Source organism: Hippocampus bargibanti, linkage group LG03 (genome assembly GCF_051943395.1).
Source record: "Hippocampus bargibanti isolate YZ-2025 linkage group LG03, ASM5194339v1, whole genome shotgun sequence".
Classification (NCBI taxonomy): domain Eukaryota; kingdom Metazoa; phylum Chordata; class Actinopteri; order Syngnathiformes; family Syngnathidae; genus Hippocampus; species Hippocampus bargibanti.
Window position 1 is genome coordinate 27,496,130 of NC_142736.1, and position 23,050 is coordinate 27,519,179.

The window sequence follows — 23,050 nt, forward strand, 5'->3', positions numbered from 1 at the left end:
AGGTTTTTATTTTTAAGATATTAAGAAAAAAATATTTTATTTCAATGGAAATTGTGAAAACGGCAAGTATTCGTTCTTTAGTTTTTTTTGTTGTTTTGATTTCAAGATGGTGCCGAGAAAGTGGTTGCATTTACAGCAGTATTTTGTTTGTCTACTTCTTCTTTCCTTTCCACGTTGCTGCTCTGAAATGTACATTTCTCTACTGTGAGGCTAATAAAGGCTAATCAAATCTATTTTTGGAATATGGAAATACTGTCCACATTTTAAGAGTAGCTAACAACATAGATGTTGGATCGCTTCCCACAATTAACTATGAGGTTTATGATTTTGTTTTTGTCAAATACTTTACATGACATACTGTACCTGTGAGAACAGCTCAAAACCTTACATGTAAAACACATTTACTTTTAAGATGTTGGAAAGAACTATGAAATAAAAGCATGTGATGTTATAATGCAGGGGTGTCCAAAGTCGGTCCTCGAGGGCCGCTGTCCTGCCTGTTTTCCTGCTCTCCCAGGACCAACGCACCTGATTCAAATCATCAGGACCATTTTGATGCTGCTTCAGAGCTGGCTGATGAGCTGATGATTTGAATCAGGTGTGTTGCTCCTGGGAGAGCTGGAAAACAGGCAGCACAGCGGCCCTCGAGGACCGACTTTGGACACCCCTGTTATAATGTATGCAAACACAATCTTACGAAACACCTGCTGACATTTTCTTTGAAATGACCTCCATCTGCTTCCCAGAGGTAGCAGGTGAGAAATTTTTATATGTGCGCGTTTGGCCAAAAGTGGCAGAAGGTAAATGTAGTGGCTAGCAGCTAACACATCTGCTTCACAGCTAGTGCATGGTTCTGCGTTCAAATATCAATTTACTGGACATATTTGCGTGTTTTGGCTTCCTTGTATATTCCACAAGGGGAGAAAAATGTTTATTAAATGCCTAGTATCATAAAAGGAATATAAATGTGACTAAGACAACAACAAATGACCAAAGGCACCATTTAGTACAGAATTTTTGATGTCAGGACCTAAGTGAAGGTGGGTTAGTAATGTGATATCAACTCTTCAACTCAAGTCTTATGAGCTATTTTGGTTTGGTTATCAAATCAAATGTACCAAACCTCCTGTTTGTACTCGTCCTGGAAAATTTGGAAAACTGTATGAACCAGCATGGTCCAATACTCGGCGAAATAGAAACTGGAAAGTGTGGACTTGTTTCATTTTAGGAAGGACACTAAAATTGCTTTCCAAAAGGTCTTGTACAAAGGCTCTGTTGCCCAACTGTCAAAATGTAAACACTATTTGAACTAACTGAAGAGTTGGGACAATAAAGGCAAGCATGGAGCAAAATGGGGAGAGGGAAAAATGTTTTACTACACATTTACTGTGTGAGCTACGTGTCGTGCCAGGAGTTTGGATCAGTGATAAAATGAGAACCGAAACAAAGATGATATTTGCGCCGCAGCTTTTATTTGGTTATTTTCGGAGGGTGTGAAAATCCCTTATCGCCCTCGCAGCCTTTGTCTTCATGAAATCTAGCAACAGCCAGTACCCCAATGTTTATTTGAATGCAACAAGCATGTGTAGATACAAAAAAATGCTAATTTGAACACCTGGCAATATTTTTGTTAGGCTTAAAAAAGAGTGTGGGATGGCAGGCTTAGTTAGCGCTATTCATCAGGCTAAGCACCCGTGGTTCTTATCAGGATTAAGGCGAGACAGCTTGAGAGCGACGAGCTGGATTCCAACCGTCTATTCAGTTCGCGTCAAGGAGGTATGAGTTAAATGAAAGCAGCCATAGATTAATTCCATCATATTGTTTGCATTTTAAGATTATTTTTTAACACAATGCTGTGTTAGTCCAAAATTCTGTTGCTGTTGTTTCTCAGGCAATATTCTGAAGTTCAGTATTTTAGATATAATATGGGTTGAGCTGTAAAGTTATGGATTATTACATGAATTATTTTTTGTTCTATTGACTTCAAGATGGCGCTGTGAGAGTGGCTGCCTTTCCAGCAGCTCCTGTGTTTTGTTTTTCTACTTCTTTCAACTTCCTCAGCCAAAAACAGATTTATCTGGATTTTCTCTGCAATCATTCCTTTCTCTTCTAAAGGAAGCTACTGGATATTTTTTTATTTTCTAATACCGTCAATAACTGCAGGCTGTTGGCACAATCGTGCCTGGGAAGATGTCTGTCTGGGTAAAAGCATACACAGCAACCTAAGTCTCGTCTTTATAATGGATATATTTGCATATTTTTAGTCTCTTGAGTTGGAGTGACAATGTTACAGGTTTAACTTAGCATTTATTTTCTGATCAAGCTTTACGATTTGGCCATGATCCACTTTGAGCTAACAATTTTCCCCTTCCTTTGTTTTAATCTGCATTTCAGAGCATGACAAGCATCGCTTATGTAAAAGCACAGAATACATGAATCTTCACTTCAAAGTCAAATGGTTCCATAATGAGTATGTGCGAGAATTACCAGCCTTCAAGGGAGTTCCGCCAGAGTATTCTCTGTAAGTACTATACACTCTGTTCCTGAATGTACATACTGTGAATGTACATACAATCAAAACATATCACATGAGAAATGATGCTGCCGTAATATATTGGTGCTAAGTAGCCAGATGAAATTCCTTCTTATATGCGGTGGAAACTTATTAAAATACGCTCAGTAGAAGTCATTTGAAGCCATTTTACAAATTATGGACACAACTTGTCCTGAGACGTCGGTTGTCCTTTAAGACTTTGTCACTTACCTTAACCCAAGCACAATCGTATGGTCCATGTTCTTTTCTCCTTCAGGTGGTTTGAGCCGTTTGTCATTCAGTGGCTTGACGAGAATGAAGATGTGGCCATGGATTTCCTCAATGGAGCTTTGGAGAGAGACAAGAAAGACGGCGTGAGTAAAAAAAAAAAAAAAAAAAACATCAAATGAAAGTGTTCCTCTCTTTATTTTAAATGGGCCTCTCAGAAAAACTGCACTCCTCTAGAGTCGCTCAAAAAAAAAAAAAAAAAAAAAAAAAAAAAAAAACACACAGACAAGAGGTATTCTTTGCCTCAGGTCTCGCACGAGACAGGAATACGAATGGGACTGAATAAAACAAAAACAAAGTGATTTCAGGGACAACTAAAGGGGTTGGGTGAGGTTGCCAGTATGATCAAGACTGAGATGAATGAATATTTAGTTTGCCTTCTGGCACCCTTTTTTTCAGTGAGTCAGTGTATAATTAATATAAATACAAATTATATATTTTTTTATTCAATAAATATTATGAAAATTAACGAATCATGTTGTAAAATATTTGGTGAAAAGGACGCTTTGATCCTCCTCTTTCATCTAGATCTGCTTCATGTAACAAAGAGGGTACAGAAAATGCTTATGAATGACTGACTGTGTCTTAGTGTTGTCATATTTGTTATTTAGTTTTTTTGTTCTTTTGACTTCAAGATGGCGCTGCAACAGTGGCTGCCTTTACCGCAGCTCTGTATTTTGTTTTTGTACTTCTTGCTTTTCTTACTTCTTACTGTCATCACTTTGCTGCTGTGAAATGTACATTTCTTCACTGCGAGACTAATAAAGGCTAATCCAATCCAATCCAGTCCAAAGTGCAATGCAAAAAAATTAAATTATGCCATCTGAATATTGTGTACATGCAATATTTTTTTATTGTTATTATTTTTATTATTATTTTTTTATTAACAGTGTTAATCATTGCATTTGTTGAAACTATTTTATTTTTCATTATTATTTATTGCTTTCTACTAAAATAAGCGTTTGGGACCATAATCACACTTTCGTAATTGCACCTTAAATATGTGACTTTATGTTCATAATTGATTGATACATAAAAAAACTGACAGTCAGTGGATTTGAGACCTGCTTTGTGAGCGAGATCATTCAAACAGATATTTCACTCATTTCCTGCAATACTACATTTGAATATGCTTTTTTTCCCGACAGTTCCAGCAGACGTCCGAGCATGCCCTCTTCTCCTGTTCGGTGGTGGACGTGTTCACGCAACTGAACCAGAGTTTTGAGATCATTAAGAAACTCGAGTGTCCGAACCCCCAGGCCCTAGCTCACTTCATGTGCCGATTTGCCAAGGTCAGGTTTTTATTTGGCAATAAAATATAGTGGAGCTTATGAAGTGTATTTGATTTCTTTCTTTTTTTTGTGGGGTGGGGGAGTGTGATTGTTTTTTTTTTCCGCAGTAATAACCGTCTTGACAATTTCATGCCAATAAGCCACGTTACTTGTACACACACACACACACACACATTCCTGTGATTCATTAACAACAGAAGTAAACAATTATAATTTTAAAAAATGTTGACTGTTTCCCTTCCTTCCCTCATACAGACTATCAACAAGGTTCTTCTGCAGTATGCCGCAATCATTTCCAAGGATTTTCCTTTGTATTTGAACAAGGAGAACGTGGTAAGTGCGTGGAACTATATGCAAATGTGTGACATGGGGTTGTTATTTATTTATTTATTTATATTTTTTTCCAAGATAAATATTTCATGTTCATCCACTTGATGCTCCAACAGCGAATGGAAGTGTTTTTGCTTAAAGGACAACCAACGTCACTTTTTTGTTTTTTAACTGACAGAAAGTCCCGCCCCCTTTCGTGACGTCACGCCAAGACGTCTTGAATTGCTTGTGAATCAAAACAATGGCTTCAGATTCGGAGAATATGCTTTCTTGTTACACATCCAGTTATGAATATGATTCAAATAGTCCTGATGAGCAAAGCATACATGTTTGCAATCGATTAAAGAATTTATTTGGGCCATTTTGAGGCAAACGGGTGGGGGGGAATGTCTCACTCAAGAAGAGGCAGAAAAATGGCGACCAGCTCCGGTGAGGAATGAATCAGCTCGTTTCCACAGGCTGATACATTCTTTCCATGGAGTTTGCCTCCCTCTGATGGCGGCTTTTGGGTGTAAGACATGGTTTTAAAAAAAACAGTACAGCAAAATACATTGACGTGATGGAAATACGCTACAATGCGTCTTTTTTACGGTGAGGAGGCGGTCCTTTTCTGAAGTCACGTACGGACTCGTGACCAACTCAAAAACAAGACTTCCTGAATGTGCAGCGCGAGTCTTAAAACGTAAAATATAGCTATATGCGGTGGAATCTTATTAAAATACGCCCAGTAGAAGTCATTTGAAGCCATTTTACAAAATATGGAGACAACTTGTCCGGAGACGTCGGTTGTCCTTTAAGGTTGATGGTTAACTCATTCACTGCCAGACGATATGGAAAAATGTGTCCACTCCAGTGCCAGGGTTTTCATCATTTTCACTCAAATTGCAGGACCCACAGAATATTGAGTTTTAGCACTACGACAACATTGAATAAAGCGTTAGAAACCTTAGACTCTCTTCTTCCATCAGAAGGAACGAGTTAATTCTCATGTTATATGGGTCTGGAGATATCTGAGCTTGAAATGAGGGCGGCTGTACAAAATACGATAGAATAAATCTTTATATAGCGCTTTAACAACAACTGAAGCTATAGCAAAGCGCTAACATGGACAAAATACTGCCCCCTCGTGGAACATTGCCAGTCTGACCAGCACTTTATCGGCATCCCCGCAAGTAAAAAAAATGAACAAATTTGGAAATGGCGTTCAACATCCCATTTTTAAATTCCCGAATAAATTTGGGTATGGCAGCGAATACGTTAATGTGACAGATTACCAAACACTTAATGAGTAAAATCCTTCCCAGCACCCAGATTACTCCCGTCGCTTTTTATTCCGGTGCCGGAATATGTAGCATAGGGTTCCAAACGAAGCAATGCACATATTATGGTATGTTTTGAGTTGGAAAAAAAGAAAATTTTCTTGCTCGACGAATGGAGGACAATAGAGAAAAGAAACAAAAAACAAGTTAAAAGCCATCGTCGTGATGCATTGGCAGTCATACATCAAATACAATGCAATCATGATAATGATGTTTGTTTTCCGTGCACTGTGACGCAGAGCTGATAAATGCAGAAATGCAATTGAATGACTCAAAGATCTACTTTGAAGTATTGTAACAGCGCACTGATAAATGTAATAAGCACAACAAGAAACACAAACACCACCCACATATAAGATCAGTCAACCTGTCATGACCAGTGTGCAGGATACTGAATACTTGGCAATTATTTATATAGGAGCCACTTACTTGATATACATTTTCAACTTGATGCTATAACATTAACCACATGTTGTAAAATGTATGCTGCAATGCGTTCATCTGTTTGGGTGTGCTCGGGGAAGACATTGGCACAGGTTCACGCTTGGTAAAGAAAATGAGACTTTTCTCCTTCCCTCAAGTTCCGTGACACCAATGTAACCTGGATTTGGGACTTTGTACAGTTGGAACACGGCGTAATCATTCACGAAGATACCATAATCATCTGTATGAAATACACCTCGAAGGTCATCAACAGAAATCCATCAAATAAAAAAACACTAAGTGTGGCGGAAACCGATGAGATATTCTTCTGCCGCTGTGCAAACTGTTCAACATGTTCCACCTCCTGCTCATCTGATCACCCTCGGGAGCCTGCAGTCGCTCAGCCCTCCAGCTTTGGAACACTCTCCCACCTCATATTTGGAACTCTCTCGAAGCAGGCATATGCTTTGTAACTGGTTTAGGGATAGAAAACCAATGTGACAGAACATTGTTCTATCACAATAGTAATGCCGGTGAAACTGCATCAAAGCCAGAAATCTTGTATTCGACTTTCACCTCTTGCATGGATAATGTTTACAGGATGGCCAATATTTCAAGGTTACAAGAAGTTTTCGTTGAATTTTGCAAGACAAAATACATGTGAGGCATACTCAGTAACCACCATGCTAACTGTTTTTTTATGCTAATATTTCCTGGAATTATGACCCACAGATTAGGCTAAACTCGTGACTACAGATCGTTTACTGTGTGAACGGACAATTCCACAAAATGTTTCATCCTCCCACAAGTTGCGAAAGGTTTTGGAGGAATCGTGTTTCCCTTTATTCGCAGATACTAAAAGATGAGTCATAAATGTATGTGCAGTCGGGTCTCCCGTTCTGCTTTTACTGTTTTGAAAAGAACTGATCATGCTTCTGTGTGGCTGACAATCTCAGCCCTATCCATTAAATCTATCCTCCTTTTTATAAACTGTGGGGCTGAATTTGCTACTATTTGGGGCAGATAATGCACATCACGCTTAGCTGACCAAAATCTGAGAAGAATTACTGGCGAGCCAAAACAAAAAGTGTTTGTGATGAATGTTTGTCATCTGTTAAATATGTCAGGGAGCTGAAAAATCGATAAGGTTTGGTATATTTAGCATAGGAATTCCTTTCAATGCATTCATAATATATCATAATATTCCTTAGACCGCTCATACCACTTTTGTAGATGATGTGACAGGAAACCCACACCGATGTTTGCCATTGCGACTATTTTTTTGCCTCTTTTCTTAATGTACTGGTCATATATTTCCCATTTTATAAGTCAAATATTATGTGCTGCTTCTGCCCAATAGGCACTGTCATTTGTATTGTGTGCCGACATCCTGTTTGTTTTTCACCCTTGTTGACAGCCCTGCATTCTTCTCAACAACATTCAGCAGCTCAGAGTCCAGTTGGAGAAGATGTTCGAGTCAATGGGAGGGAAACAGGTTTGTCTGCCTTTTTCCCCACCCGAACCCGTTCCTGATGAAATATAAGACAGAGTGGTCTGTGTCATAGATTCTGTGTCTTTCTCAAGGACAATTAAACAGACTTGTCATCAGTTAGCAACGGGGCTGAAACACCACATCCTCACACCATTTATCCCAAGAAATAACAACCAGGTCATGATTATGAAAATTATAATTTCGGGTGACATTTTTCTGATGCGAAACGGCATTGACCCTGACAGTGTCATGCTGTAATCCTTCCCTCACTTTCCCATATACAAGACTTGTCAACTAATCCTGCCCGTCAGTTTGCGAATATCACATCTCTAACTCTTATCTGTAGTCAAACGTCAAACCTTCAACCAGTAACACCCTCCTCCTCCTCCCACTGTTATCCCACTTGGGACAATGGCAACCTTATCAATGAGCCAGGCTGTGCGTCTTTGTGGTCACTGTACTGCTTTTTCAGCATAATAGACCCTGCCTTAAATCTGGCTTGCGTGAACTGCTCATCAAAAGTCTCTGGCAATTGTACGCCGACTGGGGAACAAAAGATGAAGCTCTTATGACAGAGCATGGACTCCTACATTCTGTCAAAGAACATACCCTGTGATCAGTTCCTCTCATGTTTCTTGTGGTCTAATTTTCTCTCTCATTTTGATGATGGTGAATTTTCCAGTTGGAAACACCATAAGGACAAGTCAGACCCCGGTTATAGAAAAGGCACTAGGATTTTCAACTATGAGAATGTTTTCCCAAAATGACAATCAGTCAATCTCGTTTTGGTTTTGATTGTCAGAGTTCATCTTTTCTTCTGTGCATAAATGTTGTCTCACTCCTGAAGATGCAGCCCCTGTGGTATCTTTTTACTTATTTGCATGTTTCTCTGTGAATATCTAACAGCTTGTCCTACCTTGCGTTTTGTCTCCTATGGTCATGCCTTCGGCCCTGATACCCACCCTTCCCAATGACCGCTTCCCCACCTCCCAATTTCTTTTATGTGCTCTCTTTTTCCAGGAGGAGGGGGTTGTGTCCTTCTGTAAGGTGTGTGTAGTAGAAACGCCAACAGCCCTTTCTCGCCATTTAGTGAATGATGTCAAAAAGCACGAATTTCCTCCGCCCTTTTTCGCCACAACTCATGCACTTTTTTTCACTCCACCAAACCTTTTTAGTATGAATACCTTCAGGCAGCATGTGCCACAAAGCATACGGAATCCGAATTGCCCATCAACCCTCAAGACAGGCTGCTCGAGCTCACCATCGCGGCACTGTCTCGGGATTGTGGCTCAAAAAACATGCGTTACCATCTTTTAATTTTTAGCTTGCTTCCTGACCCCCTCCCAGCCAGTCTTTTAACCATGATAATTTAAGAAACTCATCATAGCTTGTCGCCCACTCCCTCACCACCCCATGCAACCCTTTTTGAGTTCAACTGGTTGTGGTTTGGATCAAGACATCCAGGCTGCAGCCACATATGTTAAGCTTTTGGATTCAAAAGATATCTACGTAACTTCATGTTCCTAGATATGATCCAGCGAACCGAGCGAGGTACCTGGTACCCTCCAGGGAATTTACTGCTGATGTATTCATGACTGCAGAAATCGTTTTTGGGTTCTTCAAAGTTGCCGGACACATGGGTGTTTCTCGGGGATGCTTTTTGCAGCTTTGGCCCAATATTGACAGTTTGGAATAAGGTTTCCGTAAACAGGACTCATATAGCTGCAATACTGAAATCCACAGATTGGTCTCAGTCGTGATTCTTCCCCGTTTGGTATGTTGCCTCACATTTTAAACAGTGGTTTATCAACCCCTTATTTACTCAATAACTGCATTCAGAATGGCTCCTCGTGTGCAATTGTTGAAACAGGCAAATGAAAACAAAGCTTAGCGTCTGGTGATAGGCTCGAAGCCAGAGGAGAGTTTATTCAGTCGGGAGGTGACCCCCATAAACTGATAACTCAGATTTAAAATGTCTTTTGACTTAACATAGTTCATCAGGACAGCAAAGGAAAATCGGACTTTAAGGATTTATGTGACAATACTTTTATCCTCATCACCCTTGAGATGCTCCTCATCAGCCAATTCCACAAATATAAAAACAAATTTGAAATGTTTCGCAGGACCAAGGTTGACTATTCTTCCTTAAGAAAATCATTGAAAAAGAAATAAGCTATAGAGACACGGCTCACCAATGATACCTCATTTCAGGCAGTACTCTAACAGTTAACTGGGGTATCAATGACCATTTGAAGTCAACACTGAATTTTCTGCTGCCAGAATATGACAGTGGCCTTGGATATCAAACTGTGAGGTTGGATTTTCCTCACCCATATTGCCATTAAAGTGAGAGTTCGCAGAAGCAGAATTGGGGGAAAAACTATTTCAGAGATTGCAACTGATTACAGATAGGCCATTGAAACAGATGCTTCCTCTCTGCTATTACTTAAACAGAGCCATGACTACAACAATTTAAAATAAAGTCCAACATTTGGCAAGTCTTCTCTTGGACAAAAAAAACATTTTCTACGCCCTGCAATTGGCGAGCAATCAGTTAGACAACTCTGCCAACCGTGAGGGTTAGCCAGTTAGAAAACGGATGGCTGGACAGACATACATGAAAAAGAGCATACTACACACTGTACTTGAGCTGTATGAAATTAAGATTCTAGAGAGAACCCTCTGGAAATATCTTTCCAAGCTCAGTTCAAAGCTGAAGACTACCATCTGCTCGCCGTGACCGTTGGCAACTCAGGCAGCATGTAATGTTTGACTGGGAGTCCATGAGCATCAAATCAGAAATATAGACCAATATCATCTGACAGGGTAAATATGTACAAAAATTATACATTTCAATTGAATGATCTTGTTTTTGTTTGCCATGGCCATCATACTCTTACGGGGACAGTGCTGAGAGACCAATGTCTCAGTCACTATTCCAATCTATTGATTTTGATGCATCAACAAGTCATTGAATTTTGCTTTCTGAATCAAAAATGAAAAAGTAACAAATAAGGATTGTTTAATTCATTATTGATATTTAAATATTCTTTATAGTTCAATTCAGGCTTAGATGAAAATCACAACATTGAATGAGCAAGCCACAGGAAAAACTCAACTTTATTTATTTTCGTTAGTTTACAAGGCCTAAAAATTGCTCGATGTATGTATTTTTTTAACTTCAAAATACAAATTCAAGATTGTTTTTTTTTTTTTTTGCAGGGGTGGTATTTATTAAAGTTATTAAAATATAATTTTTGGTTAAATATTTCTGCATCACAGGTGTCACAGATATTCTGACAACCAAGTGTATTAGTTTTTTTGGTACTATATCCACATTTTGAAACACTAATTAGTTGGGCATTTTTGAACTTTGGCAAACAGTGCTGAACAACTGTTAACGTTGTAACGGTTAACACTGTAATAATTAAGATTCCCAACTTTTTGCTCCTTACCCAAAATTAAGTTAAAACCGACTCATCATAGAGTGTCCTAAAATCAGTTTCAGTTCTGCGACCTGTTTCTCCATCTAATATTTTTGATTTGAGTCTGATCATCAATTCAAAATGGAAGGAAAGAACCAGCAATACATCTTTCCTTGATATTTGACGTTCCCAACTGCAACTACTGTATGGTACGCACTAGTGCACGCAGCTTTGCCCGTGCGGGCACCCTCTAGCTAGCTGCTTCAACTCCGCCAACGTAATGTCTTATAGCCGCGCTCATCTCGGAGCCATCCATTTGTATTTAGAGCGATTTTCGGCACATATGGCTCTGAGAATGAGCAGGAGGATAACAAGTTACCAAACTCCGTTGAACACCAACACCTCTCTTGCCCACCCTGCTTCATTCCAGCCCAGGCATCCTACAAACTTGTAAGGCCGTGTGGCAGCTCTGCGGAGTGCAGCCATGCAGTTAACTGTTTTTTTCCCCTCTACCATGACAGCTGGATGCAGAGGCCAGTGATCTGCTCAAGGAGCTTCAGAATAAACTAAACACTGTGTTGGACGAGCTCAGTGGTGTCCTGGGCTCTAGGTGAGTATTAACACAACCCATGTACAAATTTGTTGGACTAATGACGCCGCAAATCTGCTTTACATTTAACAGGCACACGCTCCATTTAGAGACTCCGCTTGTTCAAAACATTTCAGGCACAAATAAAAATCTCATAGGATGCATTTACAACCAGCATTCATGGATTAAAAACTCCTCAATGTTGCTTTATGCTATAAAGTTTATGGCCTTCTGTCCACTAAATCATTCTCTTAAGCTCGAAACACTGAAGGCAATTTCAATCAGTTGTAGTTGGAAAAGGGGAGTGCATTTTCGTTGACACTGCCATATTCTTCTAGCTCCTGAACCATTTTGGGTGACAGGTGAGAAATCGAAACTGATTCAGTCAAGAGGCAAGCAGCATCCTAAACCGGTTGCAGGCAGGGCATATCAAGGCCAACGACTGTTTACACTCACATTAAAATCTGTAAATTTTCAAATTTCCTATCAAACACTTTTTGGAATGTATGAGAAAGTCAGGGAGAGCCTGCAAACTCACAGCAAAGATGGAGCCGAAATTCAAACCGCAGCCATCAGAAATGTGAGGCAAACAAGCTAAACTCATCATGCTTTTCCATGCTGCCCTCAGGCCTTTGGGTGATATTGGTTATAAAGTTAGGATAGCTTGGGAGCGTGTGCCTGAAAAACTGGACCAACTGCCATTCAAACAATACCCAATGTTCTTGTGTTTAAAAACAAAAATGCTCTTCCCTGAACAAAAATGTGATTACATACTGTACAGACACAGGTGCAAGTAAATACCCCATTTTTATTCCTCAGTTTCAAACCGGTCATTGAGGATTGTGTGAAGCAGATGAACCAGGAGCTGATCCAGATGAAAGGTTCGGCCAAGGGAAGTAATGCTGCTATGGATGCAGAGACTGTCCTTCGGCCTCTTATGGACCTCCTCGATAAAAAGTTAGTGAACTCTTTTATTCATCCTGTACATCCTGGGGATACAAAAAGTATAGTGGGACTGCTAATGTTAGTTTACACAACGGTGTACATACAGTAAAGTGGACTCATGGCTAACCTTAAAGAGACATGAATACTGATGCTATACCTTGTCAAGACAAAATGCAGGAGAAAGAACAGATTGTGCGAAAGCCATTCCTTCGACAGCCACAGAGATTATAAACAGTTCAGATGGGGTTTAGAAGTCCCTCTCAGCCATTATCAAAGAAGCATTGAGGTCAATGGAATTTCACAGGGGAAATCCTCTTTATAGTATGGAAATGTTAATCCTTGCTTTCATCTGCACAATATATTGCCGCGAAAAGGGGTACCCGGAGGAGTTCATGACAGTCCCACACGGTGGCGTTCATTGAATTCAATTATACATTTTAGGATGACTGTGAATCCAGTGTATGATTCTGCCTGCAAGTCAAAGGTACTGAGGTAGTTTTTACGGCACAGCGGTCATTATAAGTCAGTGTACCTTTCATGATATATTTTTGCAAGTGTAACAATCGCTCTGGCCAAACTTGGAATCTTTCCACACCACCCGGTTTGACAGATTGGTCTGTCACGGCGATATTAAGCATTGGTTTCTTGGCTCGGAGAAAATTGATCCATCGAGCATTGTGTGGCGGTAATGGCAAGCGGCCAAAAGACAGCAGAGCCATTTTAACTCTATGTTCTTGTATGTCGTTGCTGCACCCGACATCCTTTTCATATAGATGTTGACTCGTGAAAGGACTTTTATGGCAATAAAATGAATTGTGAATGGTTTGCAGGGTGGAAAATCTCTCCCATCCTCTGTCGGGAATTACTCACAGTCAATGTCAGCCTATAGTTGGAAAATAGTTGATTATTTATTCTCATACAAGTATCATGAAGCACTCCTGTTATTTATGAAGGTGTATCGCAAAGCTGTGATGAAAACACACCCTGCCTATTTTGCAGTTTGATGTTATTCGCCAAGATTTGTGAGAAGACAGTGCTGAAACGTGTTCTCAAAGAGCTCTGGAAGATTGTGCTGAACACCATCGAGAGGACCATCGTTTTGCCCCCACTGAGTGACCAGAGTGTGAGTTTATTTTTTTGTCTTGTTCTTTGAATGATCACCAATAGTGTATTGGTGTATTTCATCATTTGCTGCTTAGAGTCATTCATTAAGTTACACTTGTTTCTCTAATCATTCAAGATGTCACAAAATGGCAGAAATACCCTGTCAGAATCTAAATCCGTTTCAAGTAACGGAAAGTAGTAAATCTCGAAAGAGGAAAACAATGTCAGCATTGTGGGTGGTTGCTGATGTTGGTAGTTTAAGGTCTTCATTGCGTGCATATTCATTTGATTCAAGGTTAATAACAATTAACCTTAAAACAATATTAAACACTTTTCGGATTGTATTTTGTGGCGTATTTATGGAATAAACTTAATATTATGCAATTCTCTCGATGAGAAGGTTTCTTCAGCCGTCACCTGTACTTCTTTGAAGGTGTTGGCCGTTTCTCTTCTTCTTAATAATAATAATAAAAATACATTACATTTTAAGCGCCTTTCAAAGCTCTCAAGGACACTACAGTCACAGACAAGCATATGCACTATAATAAATAAAATGCAATCACAAATAGAATGCAATAAATAAAATACAATCATAAATAGAAACAAGAGAGAGAGCTACACAGAAAATGCAATTTTAAATAGGTGGGTTTTGAAGGTGGAATGAGAATCGATCGTTACGAATGTTGGGAGGAAGTGAGTTCCAAAGTTTGGGGGCAGAGGAGCTGAAGGCTATGTCACCCATTGTGCTGAGACAGGCAAGGGGGGGGGGGGGGGCACACAGAGGCGGAGAGAGGAAGAGGATCTGAGGGAACGAGAGGGAATAATTGAAGAAGGTCAGATAGGTATGGGAGGGGGGCAAGGTTATAGATAGTGGATAGCTTTAAACGTATAAAGAAAAGTTTTAAAGTTGATTCTATATTTGACTGGGAGCCAGTGGAGCTCTTGGAGGATGGGGTTGATGTGTTGAAAGGATGAGGTTCTGGTGATGATCCGGGCTGAAGAATTCTGGACGAGTTGAAGTTTGTGGATAAGTTTCTGAGGGACACCAAAGAGATGTGAATTGCAAGATTCAATTCGGGGCTACTTATCCAAGAGGCGAACTTAGTTCGCTGACGATGGACCACTCCTGTACGATTGAGAGCTTACACAGACATTATGCAATTCTTTTCTTCATTTATATTGGAAACATGTCTTTTGTAGACTGTCAATAACTCTGCTGCTCTCTGTTCATTAATTGCCCAGCAGAGATAACAGATTGTTTTTTAATCTGAAAGGTAAATATTTGGTTTGGAGGTACTTGCTCCCTATCCCAATGAATGATGGATGATTGTTTTTTTTAATATTAAGCCACTTTTCATAAACACAGTATTAAATTTCATTCGACTGTGACAATCCTCGATGATGATACATTGTGGATGTGTATTCATGGTACAGTATATGTCATGAACATAGATTGTTTCCCCTTGCAGCAACAAGGAGCTCAGATGATCTTCAATGCAGCAAAGGACTTGGGGCAATTGTCCAAATTGAAGGTAATCCAGTTTCTTCACTCCGCTGCTAATGTGCTGTAGAGTCTGCTTCATAATGCCTTCAAGTGACTCATAATACACTTTATGGTCAGGTCGTACAGGACTGCCACTGTAGATATAAGCTTGAAACGCACTGGTCTGTTAATTTATTTTTCATGACCGTACTTAATGACCATACTAAGTTTTCCACCATTTGCTATGACAACAGAAAGACTTATTGGTATGTGACTTGAGCCCACTTTACGCATAAGGATCTTTCAAAACATTTAGGATCTTTCACAGAGCTCACACATGGTGATTAAAAAGCAGGCATGTGACACTGGTTCCTGGTCAATAGATTTTAAAATTTGTATCCTATAAATCCTATAAATCGCTGAATGGCTTTGGTCTCGAAAACGAGGGATGATATGAGATATGATATGATATGATATGATATGATATGATATGATATGATATGATATGGCCCCTAAATGTGAACGTCGGATTGCAATGAGAAGAATTCATTGTCACTGGAATTTTGGAATGGCAATGCGTTCGATGTATAATGGCAAGCTTTTGCACATACAGTAAAGTCTCGTTATATCGATATCGGTTATATCGATAGTACTGCTTATTACGATACTATTTCTATGAACTCAAGGAGAAAATTCGATGCCCGCAGGATCGGATATATCGATAGTCCGGTTAAATCGATATTTTTTTCCGACTCCCGAGAATATCGATATAACAAGACTTTACTGTATACGGGAATGTTTGGATTGGATTGGATTTGCCTTTATTAGTCTCGCAGTGGAGAAATTTACATTTCACAGCAGCAAAGTGATGAAAGAACTAATTCCCTTAAACTAATTAATTCTCTAAGAAGAATCCGAAAGGGAAAATTCACGTGTTTAATCCATCAGTGGACAAATACATAAATGAATGTAGATGAAGTTCTCTTCATTTTACTTGTTATTTCCAGCTTAAAGAAGAGCAACCTGTGCCAAAACTACAAAAACATTTTGAGATATCCATTCAAAGATTCAGACAAGGTTAAATTCACCTGTAATGGTTGTGGTGCCCTTTAGTGTAATCCAGGAAAAACTCAAAAGCCAAATCTCTCCCCCTGCTTTTTTATTTTATTTTATTTTTGGAGGAAATTGTATATTTGTGTTTATGGTCAGAATAATGTGCATTTTGTCCCCACGATGTCTGGTTGTTTTGTGTGTTTGTGGTTGCTGTTTTTTTATTTTTATTTCACCAGTAATGCAGAAGCTGTGCACTTTTAAATGCCCATTTACAAATCCCTCTCGCCTAAGAGAAATACATCCTAATAGCCTAATACAAATCATGCGGTCCAATTAATACATTAGGTCTAAATTTTTCTGTATATCTTGAAGGATTTTAAATGTAGCAGTGCAACTTTGTGTGCATGTATAATATGCTTCATGCTTGGATTCACACTGTGCACAGTATGACTATACAACATCAAAGAAGGAACGATAGCTACTAACTGTGTTCGCCACTGCAGTACCTTGGCATCAATCCACCCGAATCATGTCTATTTACCGACGTGACATGAGAACGTGTCACGCCAAATAATCCGAGAACTTTTGCTTTGACTAACCATCGCGATATGCATATACCAGAGGTATTTAACCTGCCAGTTTGGAGCCGCAGATGAAAGTCGAATACTGTATATGATTTTGCCTTTCCATTCCTTGGAATCTGCAATTATCACTGTTGCTTATGGAAACTCTGCCATCCTTTGAGGCAGCGACATCTGGAGAGGAGCACACAGATGGGCGTGTGTCTCTATCCTTCCTCGAGCGTCAAAGTCATTTATTATCCTCTTGTTAATGCTGGTCATGAGTCATAATCATCTTGTATGAGGGATTTTCAGAACAAATGATAGCCTTGGGAGCATTGTACTCAAATGCAAATTGGGTGGGGTTTGTGTGTGTGTGTGGGGGGGGGGTGTCTACATTGTAGTCCAAATGCGGTTTTGGAGTGTATTATTAGTAGTATTAAGGGACATAATAAAAGTAATAATAAAAGTAATAATAATAATAATAATAATAATAATAACAAAGAATAACAATAATAATAACCACAATAATAATAATTATTATTATAATCTTCTTCTTCTTTTCCTTTCGGCTTTTCCCTTCAAGGGGTCGCCACAGTGAATCAGTGTTCTCCATCTTCAGAGGTATGATACGCATGTTTGTTTTGGCCCAGCTTTTACGTCGGATGCCCTTCCTGACACAACCCTCTGTATTTATCCGGGCTTGGCACCGGCATAAGAAAACTTATGTCCCTTTGTGGCTACAGAACAAGCAACTCGACTACTACTAATAGTAATAAGAATACTACTACTACTAATAATAATGATACAGTCATTATAATAATAGTGATAATTATTAGTAGCAGTATTATAATTAGTGTTATAGTAGTAGTAGTAGTATTAGTAGTAATATGACAGTTATGATTTTTATTAATATTACTATTATGATTATTATGTTTTACCAATATCACTAATAATAATATTATTATTATTATGAATAATAATAATAATAATAATAATATATTCCAAAACCCCATTTGTACTACAATGTAGACAACCCCCCACCTCACCCACTTTGCAGTTGAGTACAATGCACCCAAGGCAATTATTTGTTCTGAAAAGCCCTCAAACAAGATCATTATGACTCATGACCAGAATTAACAAGAGGATAATAAATGACTAATTATTATTTGTAGTATTAGTAGTAGTATTAGTAGGAAGTAGTAGGTAGTAGCAACAGCAAGTAGCAAGTAAGTAGCAGTAGCATTAGGATTAGCTTGAGCAGTAGCAGTAGTAGACGAGTATTAGATATGATCAGACAGACAGATCAACAGATTGGATAATGAGTATTAATATTAGCAATTTTAGTGGTATATCATATTTCAGGTAAAATGTGTTTTACATCAAATATAAACTAGTATTATGGAGAAATATAGAGAAAGGATTTAACCAAGGCCTAATGGATAGAAGGACTGCGCTTCATGGAGCACATATCAGTGTCAAATGAAATTCTAAACGCGAACATCACCGCACAACAAGACGTTTAATACGATACATGGAACGTGGTATACTATGGATCATTGTATAGCGCTGTCTGCGCCTAATGGAGCGCTGCACTTAGCGTACGTATCACTTTATCTACACCTACCATCATGTTAATGGCTTTTATCGTGACGTCGCTGGTTACTCCTTGTCAGGTTACTCCTTGCATGTGCTCGGCACGATACGAGTATTGCTTTTGTTGACAGGAACTCCGGGATTCACTATTTCATCCACAGATACAACATATGAATCCATTAATATTGTTAAGTATTTTTGTAAAAGACAAATTATGTATGTTTCATTTTTAGTGTTTCAATGGCTTGGCGGCAATATGGCAGCCTGATAACTCTTGATGGCTTAAAACCTGAAAATATAATAAGTCATCCTCACAAAAACTTGTAAAATTGCTGTTCTGAAATGTCTAGATCATTTCAGTACACGGGGAATCTCTGAATTTAATTCATTTCAACAAACACCATTTTGTGTTTCGCCGTCGGAAAGAGGATGAATGCATTTGACTGTGGTGGTTTGACCAAGTCTTTGTTTTTTTGTTTACTGTGTCCTATACTGAAACAGAGTCAATGAAAATGGGTGCAGTTTGGCATCTGTCTTTCAGGTTAGCAGAGATGAAGATTTAAACGCTTGCAATCTCACATCGACTCATGGAAATCAATTTTAAACCATTTCAGATTAAATGAATATGCATAAGAAAGCAAGGCACGGCTTTGCGTTTCATCTGCAAGTCCTAATTTTAGGAAGGGGATGTGCATTTAATATGCAATGTACCATAAATATCAGCCACTGGCGTTTTAACGGCTTTGTAAAAGCTAATTATAATCGACGTGGGAAGTTAGTATCCTGACATGTTTTTGACTGCTCTGTCTATGATTAAAATAAAAATCAAGGCACGTTATGGCAATATTCTTGTTTCCCTACATTGAATTGAAGTCTGCACTTGCAAAGCACGCAAGCCACGGTCCAATTCAGCAAGCTAATTGCACTTTTACATTGGTCATTATCTTGATGTTTGTGTCCCTCGGCTAGGAGCATGTCATCCGCGAGGAAGCCAGGAGTCTCACTCCACGGCAGTGTGCAGCCATGGACCTCGTGCTTCCTACTATCAAGGTTAGTTTTATGTTCGCGAAGCAACTGTGCCAACAGACTAGAATGGATGGCTTGCTTGAAGCCATTGTTGTTGTTGTTGTGGTCTCGGGTTCCCCACACAGCCACAAAATGCAATTTAGTGTTCAGGAGGGATTCATATAAAAAAGATGGATGTGGATTTTTTTGTGATGGAACTACAGAAGGTTATACCGTTGCTGCCAAAGAAGAAAAATACAATAAGGTGGACATATTGGAGCCGTTTGTAGCAGTTTGGACTTCAATAAAGTGTAATGACAAGCATGGTTCCCTTTCCTGGCTTGGTAGTTCATAGTGACTGAAGCAAAAAAAATTGAATTAACCAGACATTTGGCCCAGTTGGGCTTTCATGTGAAACTAAGTCCACATTGTCGTATAAAGTCTGTATACATTGAAGACATAGTTGAAAACAAACTGAACATGATTTTTTTTTACATACAGACGCTCCCCAACTTACGAACGATATACGTTCCAAACGGTCATTCGTAAGGTGAATTTGCTCGCAAGTTGCTTCAGTGCTATATTTTGAATAGAATGTATGTTTAAGGTTTATATAAGTAGGTTAAGGCTTGCAAGTAAACTGCATTGGTTTGTACTGAAAAATAAACATTTAATAAAATATATGCTCTGTAAAAATATGTACATGTACAACTGGAGAGAATACTACATACAGTATGTTAGAGAGAAAGACAAAATTGTCCGTAACTCGAATGGTCGTAAGTAGTGGAGCGTCTGTATAATGTGTGGCTGGAAATGTGACTTAATGCATTTACTCCCAGCTCCGCTTATAAATTAAATGTATTATTATTATTATTATTATTATTATTACTATTGCTATTACTATTAACATATACACTGAGCAATTTGCAACATTGGATTGGATTTGCCTTTATTAGTCTCGCAGTGGAGAAATTTACATTTCACAGCAGTAAAGTTATGAAAGTTGGTAAAACATATTCTTCAAGTTCAACCCACGAACTGTTTGCTTGCCTGCTTTCTGCAGCAATACTTCCATGCTGGAGGAAACGGTCTAAAGAAGACTTTCCTGGAGAAGAGCCCAGATATGAAGTCCCTCAAATATGCTCTTAGCCTTTACACTCAACCTACAGATGCCTTGATCAAGAAATATATATGCACCCAAACCTCTCAAGGTAAGCACAAGCTACGATGAGTGCAATTGACTTTTGGAGCTGTTGTGTATCTAATATATTTTATGCTACTGTTGCATATAAGCAGGCAGATAGGCAAAACAAGCCACACCAACTTGCTAAAAAACAGCTTGCTTCTTTACTTTCATTTTAGTCACTACATACCGAATAAAGCTGTGCTGTATGAGAGTCCGGCACAAATGCGGCAACTGAAAGTGATGGTGGTCAGGTGGCTGATGCACATTAGGTCAGCAAAACAGGGCAACAACACACCGGCTTTCGAACGCTCGTTCATTAATCACTAAACCCCCTGTTGCTCATGACAATGACATTTTTAGAGCCTGGCCTGCAACCGTTCCACAGAAGCCAAAGTGTGTTGCACTAGCAGTCAGGCTAAAATACAGATATGCAGGTTGCGGTTTATTTTATGGTTGTCAGTCATTGGTTTATTTGTTATTTTTTTCAGAGAATCCCCTGGGCTTGGTAAACGTGTGATTCCCTTACGTTGAATATAATGCTACTCGCTATCCATAGACAATAAATAATCTAACTGGAAGACTCTGAATTTGATTTGGTATTCATGAGACAGTTTCTTCAGACTTCAACTATACGTGCCTGGCCATGTTTGGCTTGCTTCCATTTAAAACGCTTTTTTTTCCATGGGTGCTTGTGTGGTGCACACAAACCTGGAACCAACTCGATTGCTTGAATGCAACTAACATGGAGGGAGTTTAGAGAACTATTATAATTGGATGATGTTTTTTTTATATCATAGAATCATAAAAGTGAGATAATACAATCCAACATACAAGGTTTTCAACTAAGAGATAACAACAATGATATTGAACCTAATTTCTTACCACTCAACCCCAAAAGACAGGCCAGTTACATTAACCTCACCATTTAGCTGATAGCTAAAACCGGCAGATATTATTCTATGTTTATTTTGGGTTATCTGGAATTTTAAGTCATTCACTACCATTCAAGAATTTATTAGGGAATTGAAAATATGACAGTGCGCCATTCCTGAATTTGTCCGGGTTTTTTCATGCTTGGATGCAGGTAAAGCGCTGGCAATGTTTTTTCTTTTCCACAAGGGGGGAGCATTTCCCTTTTTTCCATGTTAGCGCTTTGTTCGAGCTTCAGCTGTTGTTAAAGCGCTATACAAACCAATATGTGTGTATTGCATTGTATTTTGGACCGCCACCCTCATTTCAAGCTCATATAACTCCACACCCATATAATTTAGTAATTGACTCTTTTTTCTGATGAAAGAAGAGCCCTAAAGTCTTAAAACTCAATATTCTGTGGGTCCTGGAATTCAAGTGACAATGACAAAAACCCTGGCACTGGAGTGGACACATTTTTGCACATGTCTGACAGTGAATGAGTTCATATTCTAGTCACAGCATGACCTCTACATTTGGAGGGTTTACCATGAAAAAAAAATTGGGAAAAGGGGTGGAAACAGCTAAATTACCCGTAAAGTTACATAACAGCAACAATAGTGAGACATTGCAAAGATTGACAGCATATTCAAAGATCGATAGTTGGCTTTGTGTCATCTGGAATCTAATGACCTGATAAGATCCCTCAAAAATTCAGATATTATTGCAAACAAACATTAACTAAACAGCAGCTACAAAATAGTATCCTCTCCACTTGTAAACTGATATGCTAAAAGTACTAAAGTAAGGTTGCCGTGGCAACGCCTGTCAGCAATCTTCTTATTCCAAGCCAGTGACCACAATACGTATGTTGATAATGTACAGTCGAGTGTGTGTCGAGCCTGTGTACATGATTACAAAGACTGCCGTATCAGCACATTCTGGAGGTAAAAGTGTTGTGATGTTTCTTTAACAAAAGTTCTCAGCTTAATTATGCGGGCAGGGACTCACAGCCCTCCCCTCGCGCTGTCATGACAATAAATCGCCCGGCTTGTTTCTTCATTAGTGGCATAACATATACAAGCGTGTTTGGCACGTATCGATCAGCTATCGGACCGGCGCGCTCCATCATCCGTCGTACGAGCGCTCACTTGCAGCCTTCCGGCGTTCACCGTCTGTCTTCACTTGGCTGCAGTGCAGACGTGATCAGCAATCTGATCGAAAGACTACATTTTGATTTTTTTTTTTGGGTAGAGGGTGGGGGGTATTTGACTTGGTAGCATTGCAGCCCCTGAAATGTGGACTGCAATCAGTTTTAAACAAGTGCTCTCGTCCACTCTGCAAACATGCTGAACATGACGTGTCATTTTTGGAAGTAGGTTAATGTTTAGTCACATTCGTATCAATATGTCTGTGTAAGCTCTCAGTCATACAGGAGTGGTCCATTGATGAAAAGGTTTCTTCAGCAGTCATCTGTACTTCTTTGAAGGTGTCAAACGTTTCACTCCTCATCCAAAA

At 39.1% G+C, this 23,050-nt stretch overlaps 1 protein-coding gene across 2 annotated transcripts in view; it reads left to right on the forward strand.

Annotated features, from left to right (window-relative positions):
• The window catches only part of unc13c (unc-13 homolog C (C. elegans)), a 127,957-nt gene that overhangs the window by 88,968 nt on the left and 15,939 nt on the right, over positions 1-23,050 (forward strand). For both annotated transcript variants that reach the window (XM_088992912.1, XM_088992911.1), the window contains 11 exons: positions 2,395-2,521; positions 2,811-2,907; positions 3,970-4,113; positions 4,369-4,446; positions 7,603-7,680; positions 11,624-11,712; positions 12,511-12,648; positions 13,636-13,759; positions 15,210-15,272; positions 19,402-19,482; positions 20,501-20,648. In XM_088992912.1, coding sequence (XP_088849038.1) covers positions 2,395-2,521; positions 2,811-2,907; positions 3,970-4,113; positions 4,369-4,446; positions 7,603-7,680; positions 11,624-11,712; positions 12,511-12,648; positions 13,636-13,759; positions 15,210-15,272; positions 19,402-19,482; positions 20,501-20,648 — 1,167 coding nt within the window. The remainder of the gene's footprint in view (positions 1-2,394; positions 2,522-2,810; positions 2,908-3,969; positions 4,114-4,368; positions 4,447-7,602; positions 7,681-11,623; positions 11,713-12,510; positions 12,649-13,635; positions 13,760-15,209; positions 15,273-19,401; positions 19,483-20,500; positions 20,649-23,050) is intronic.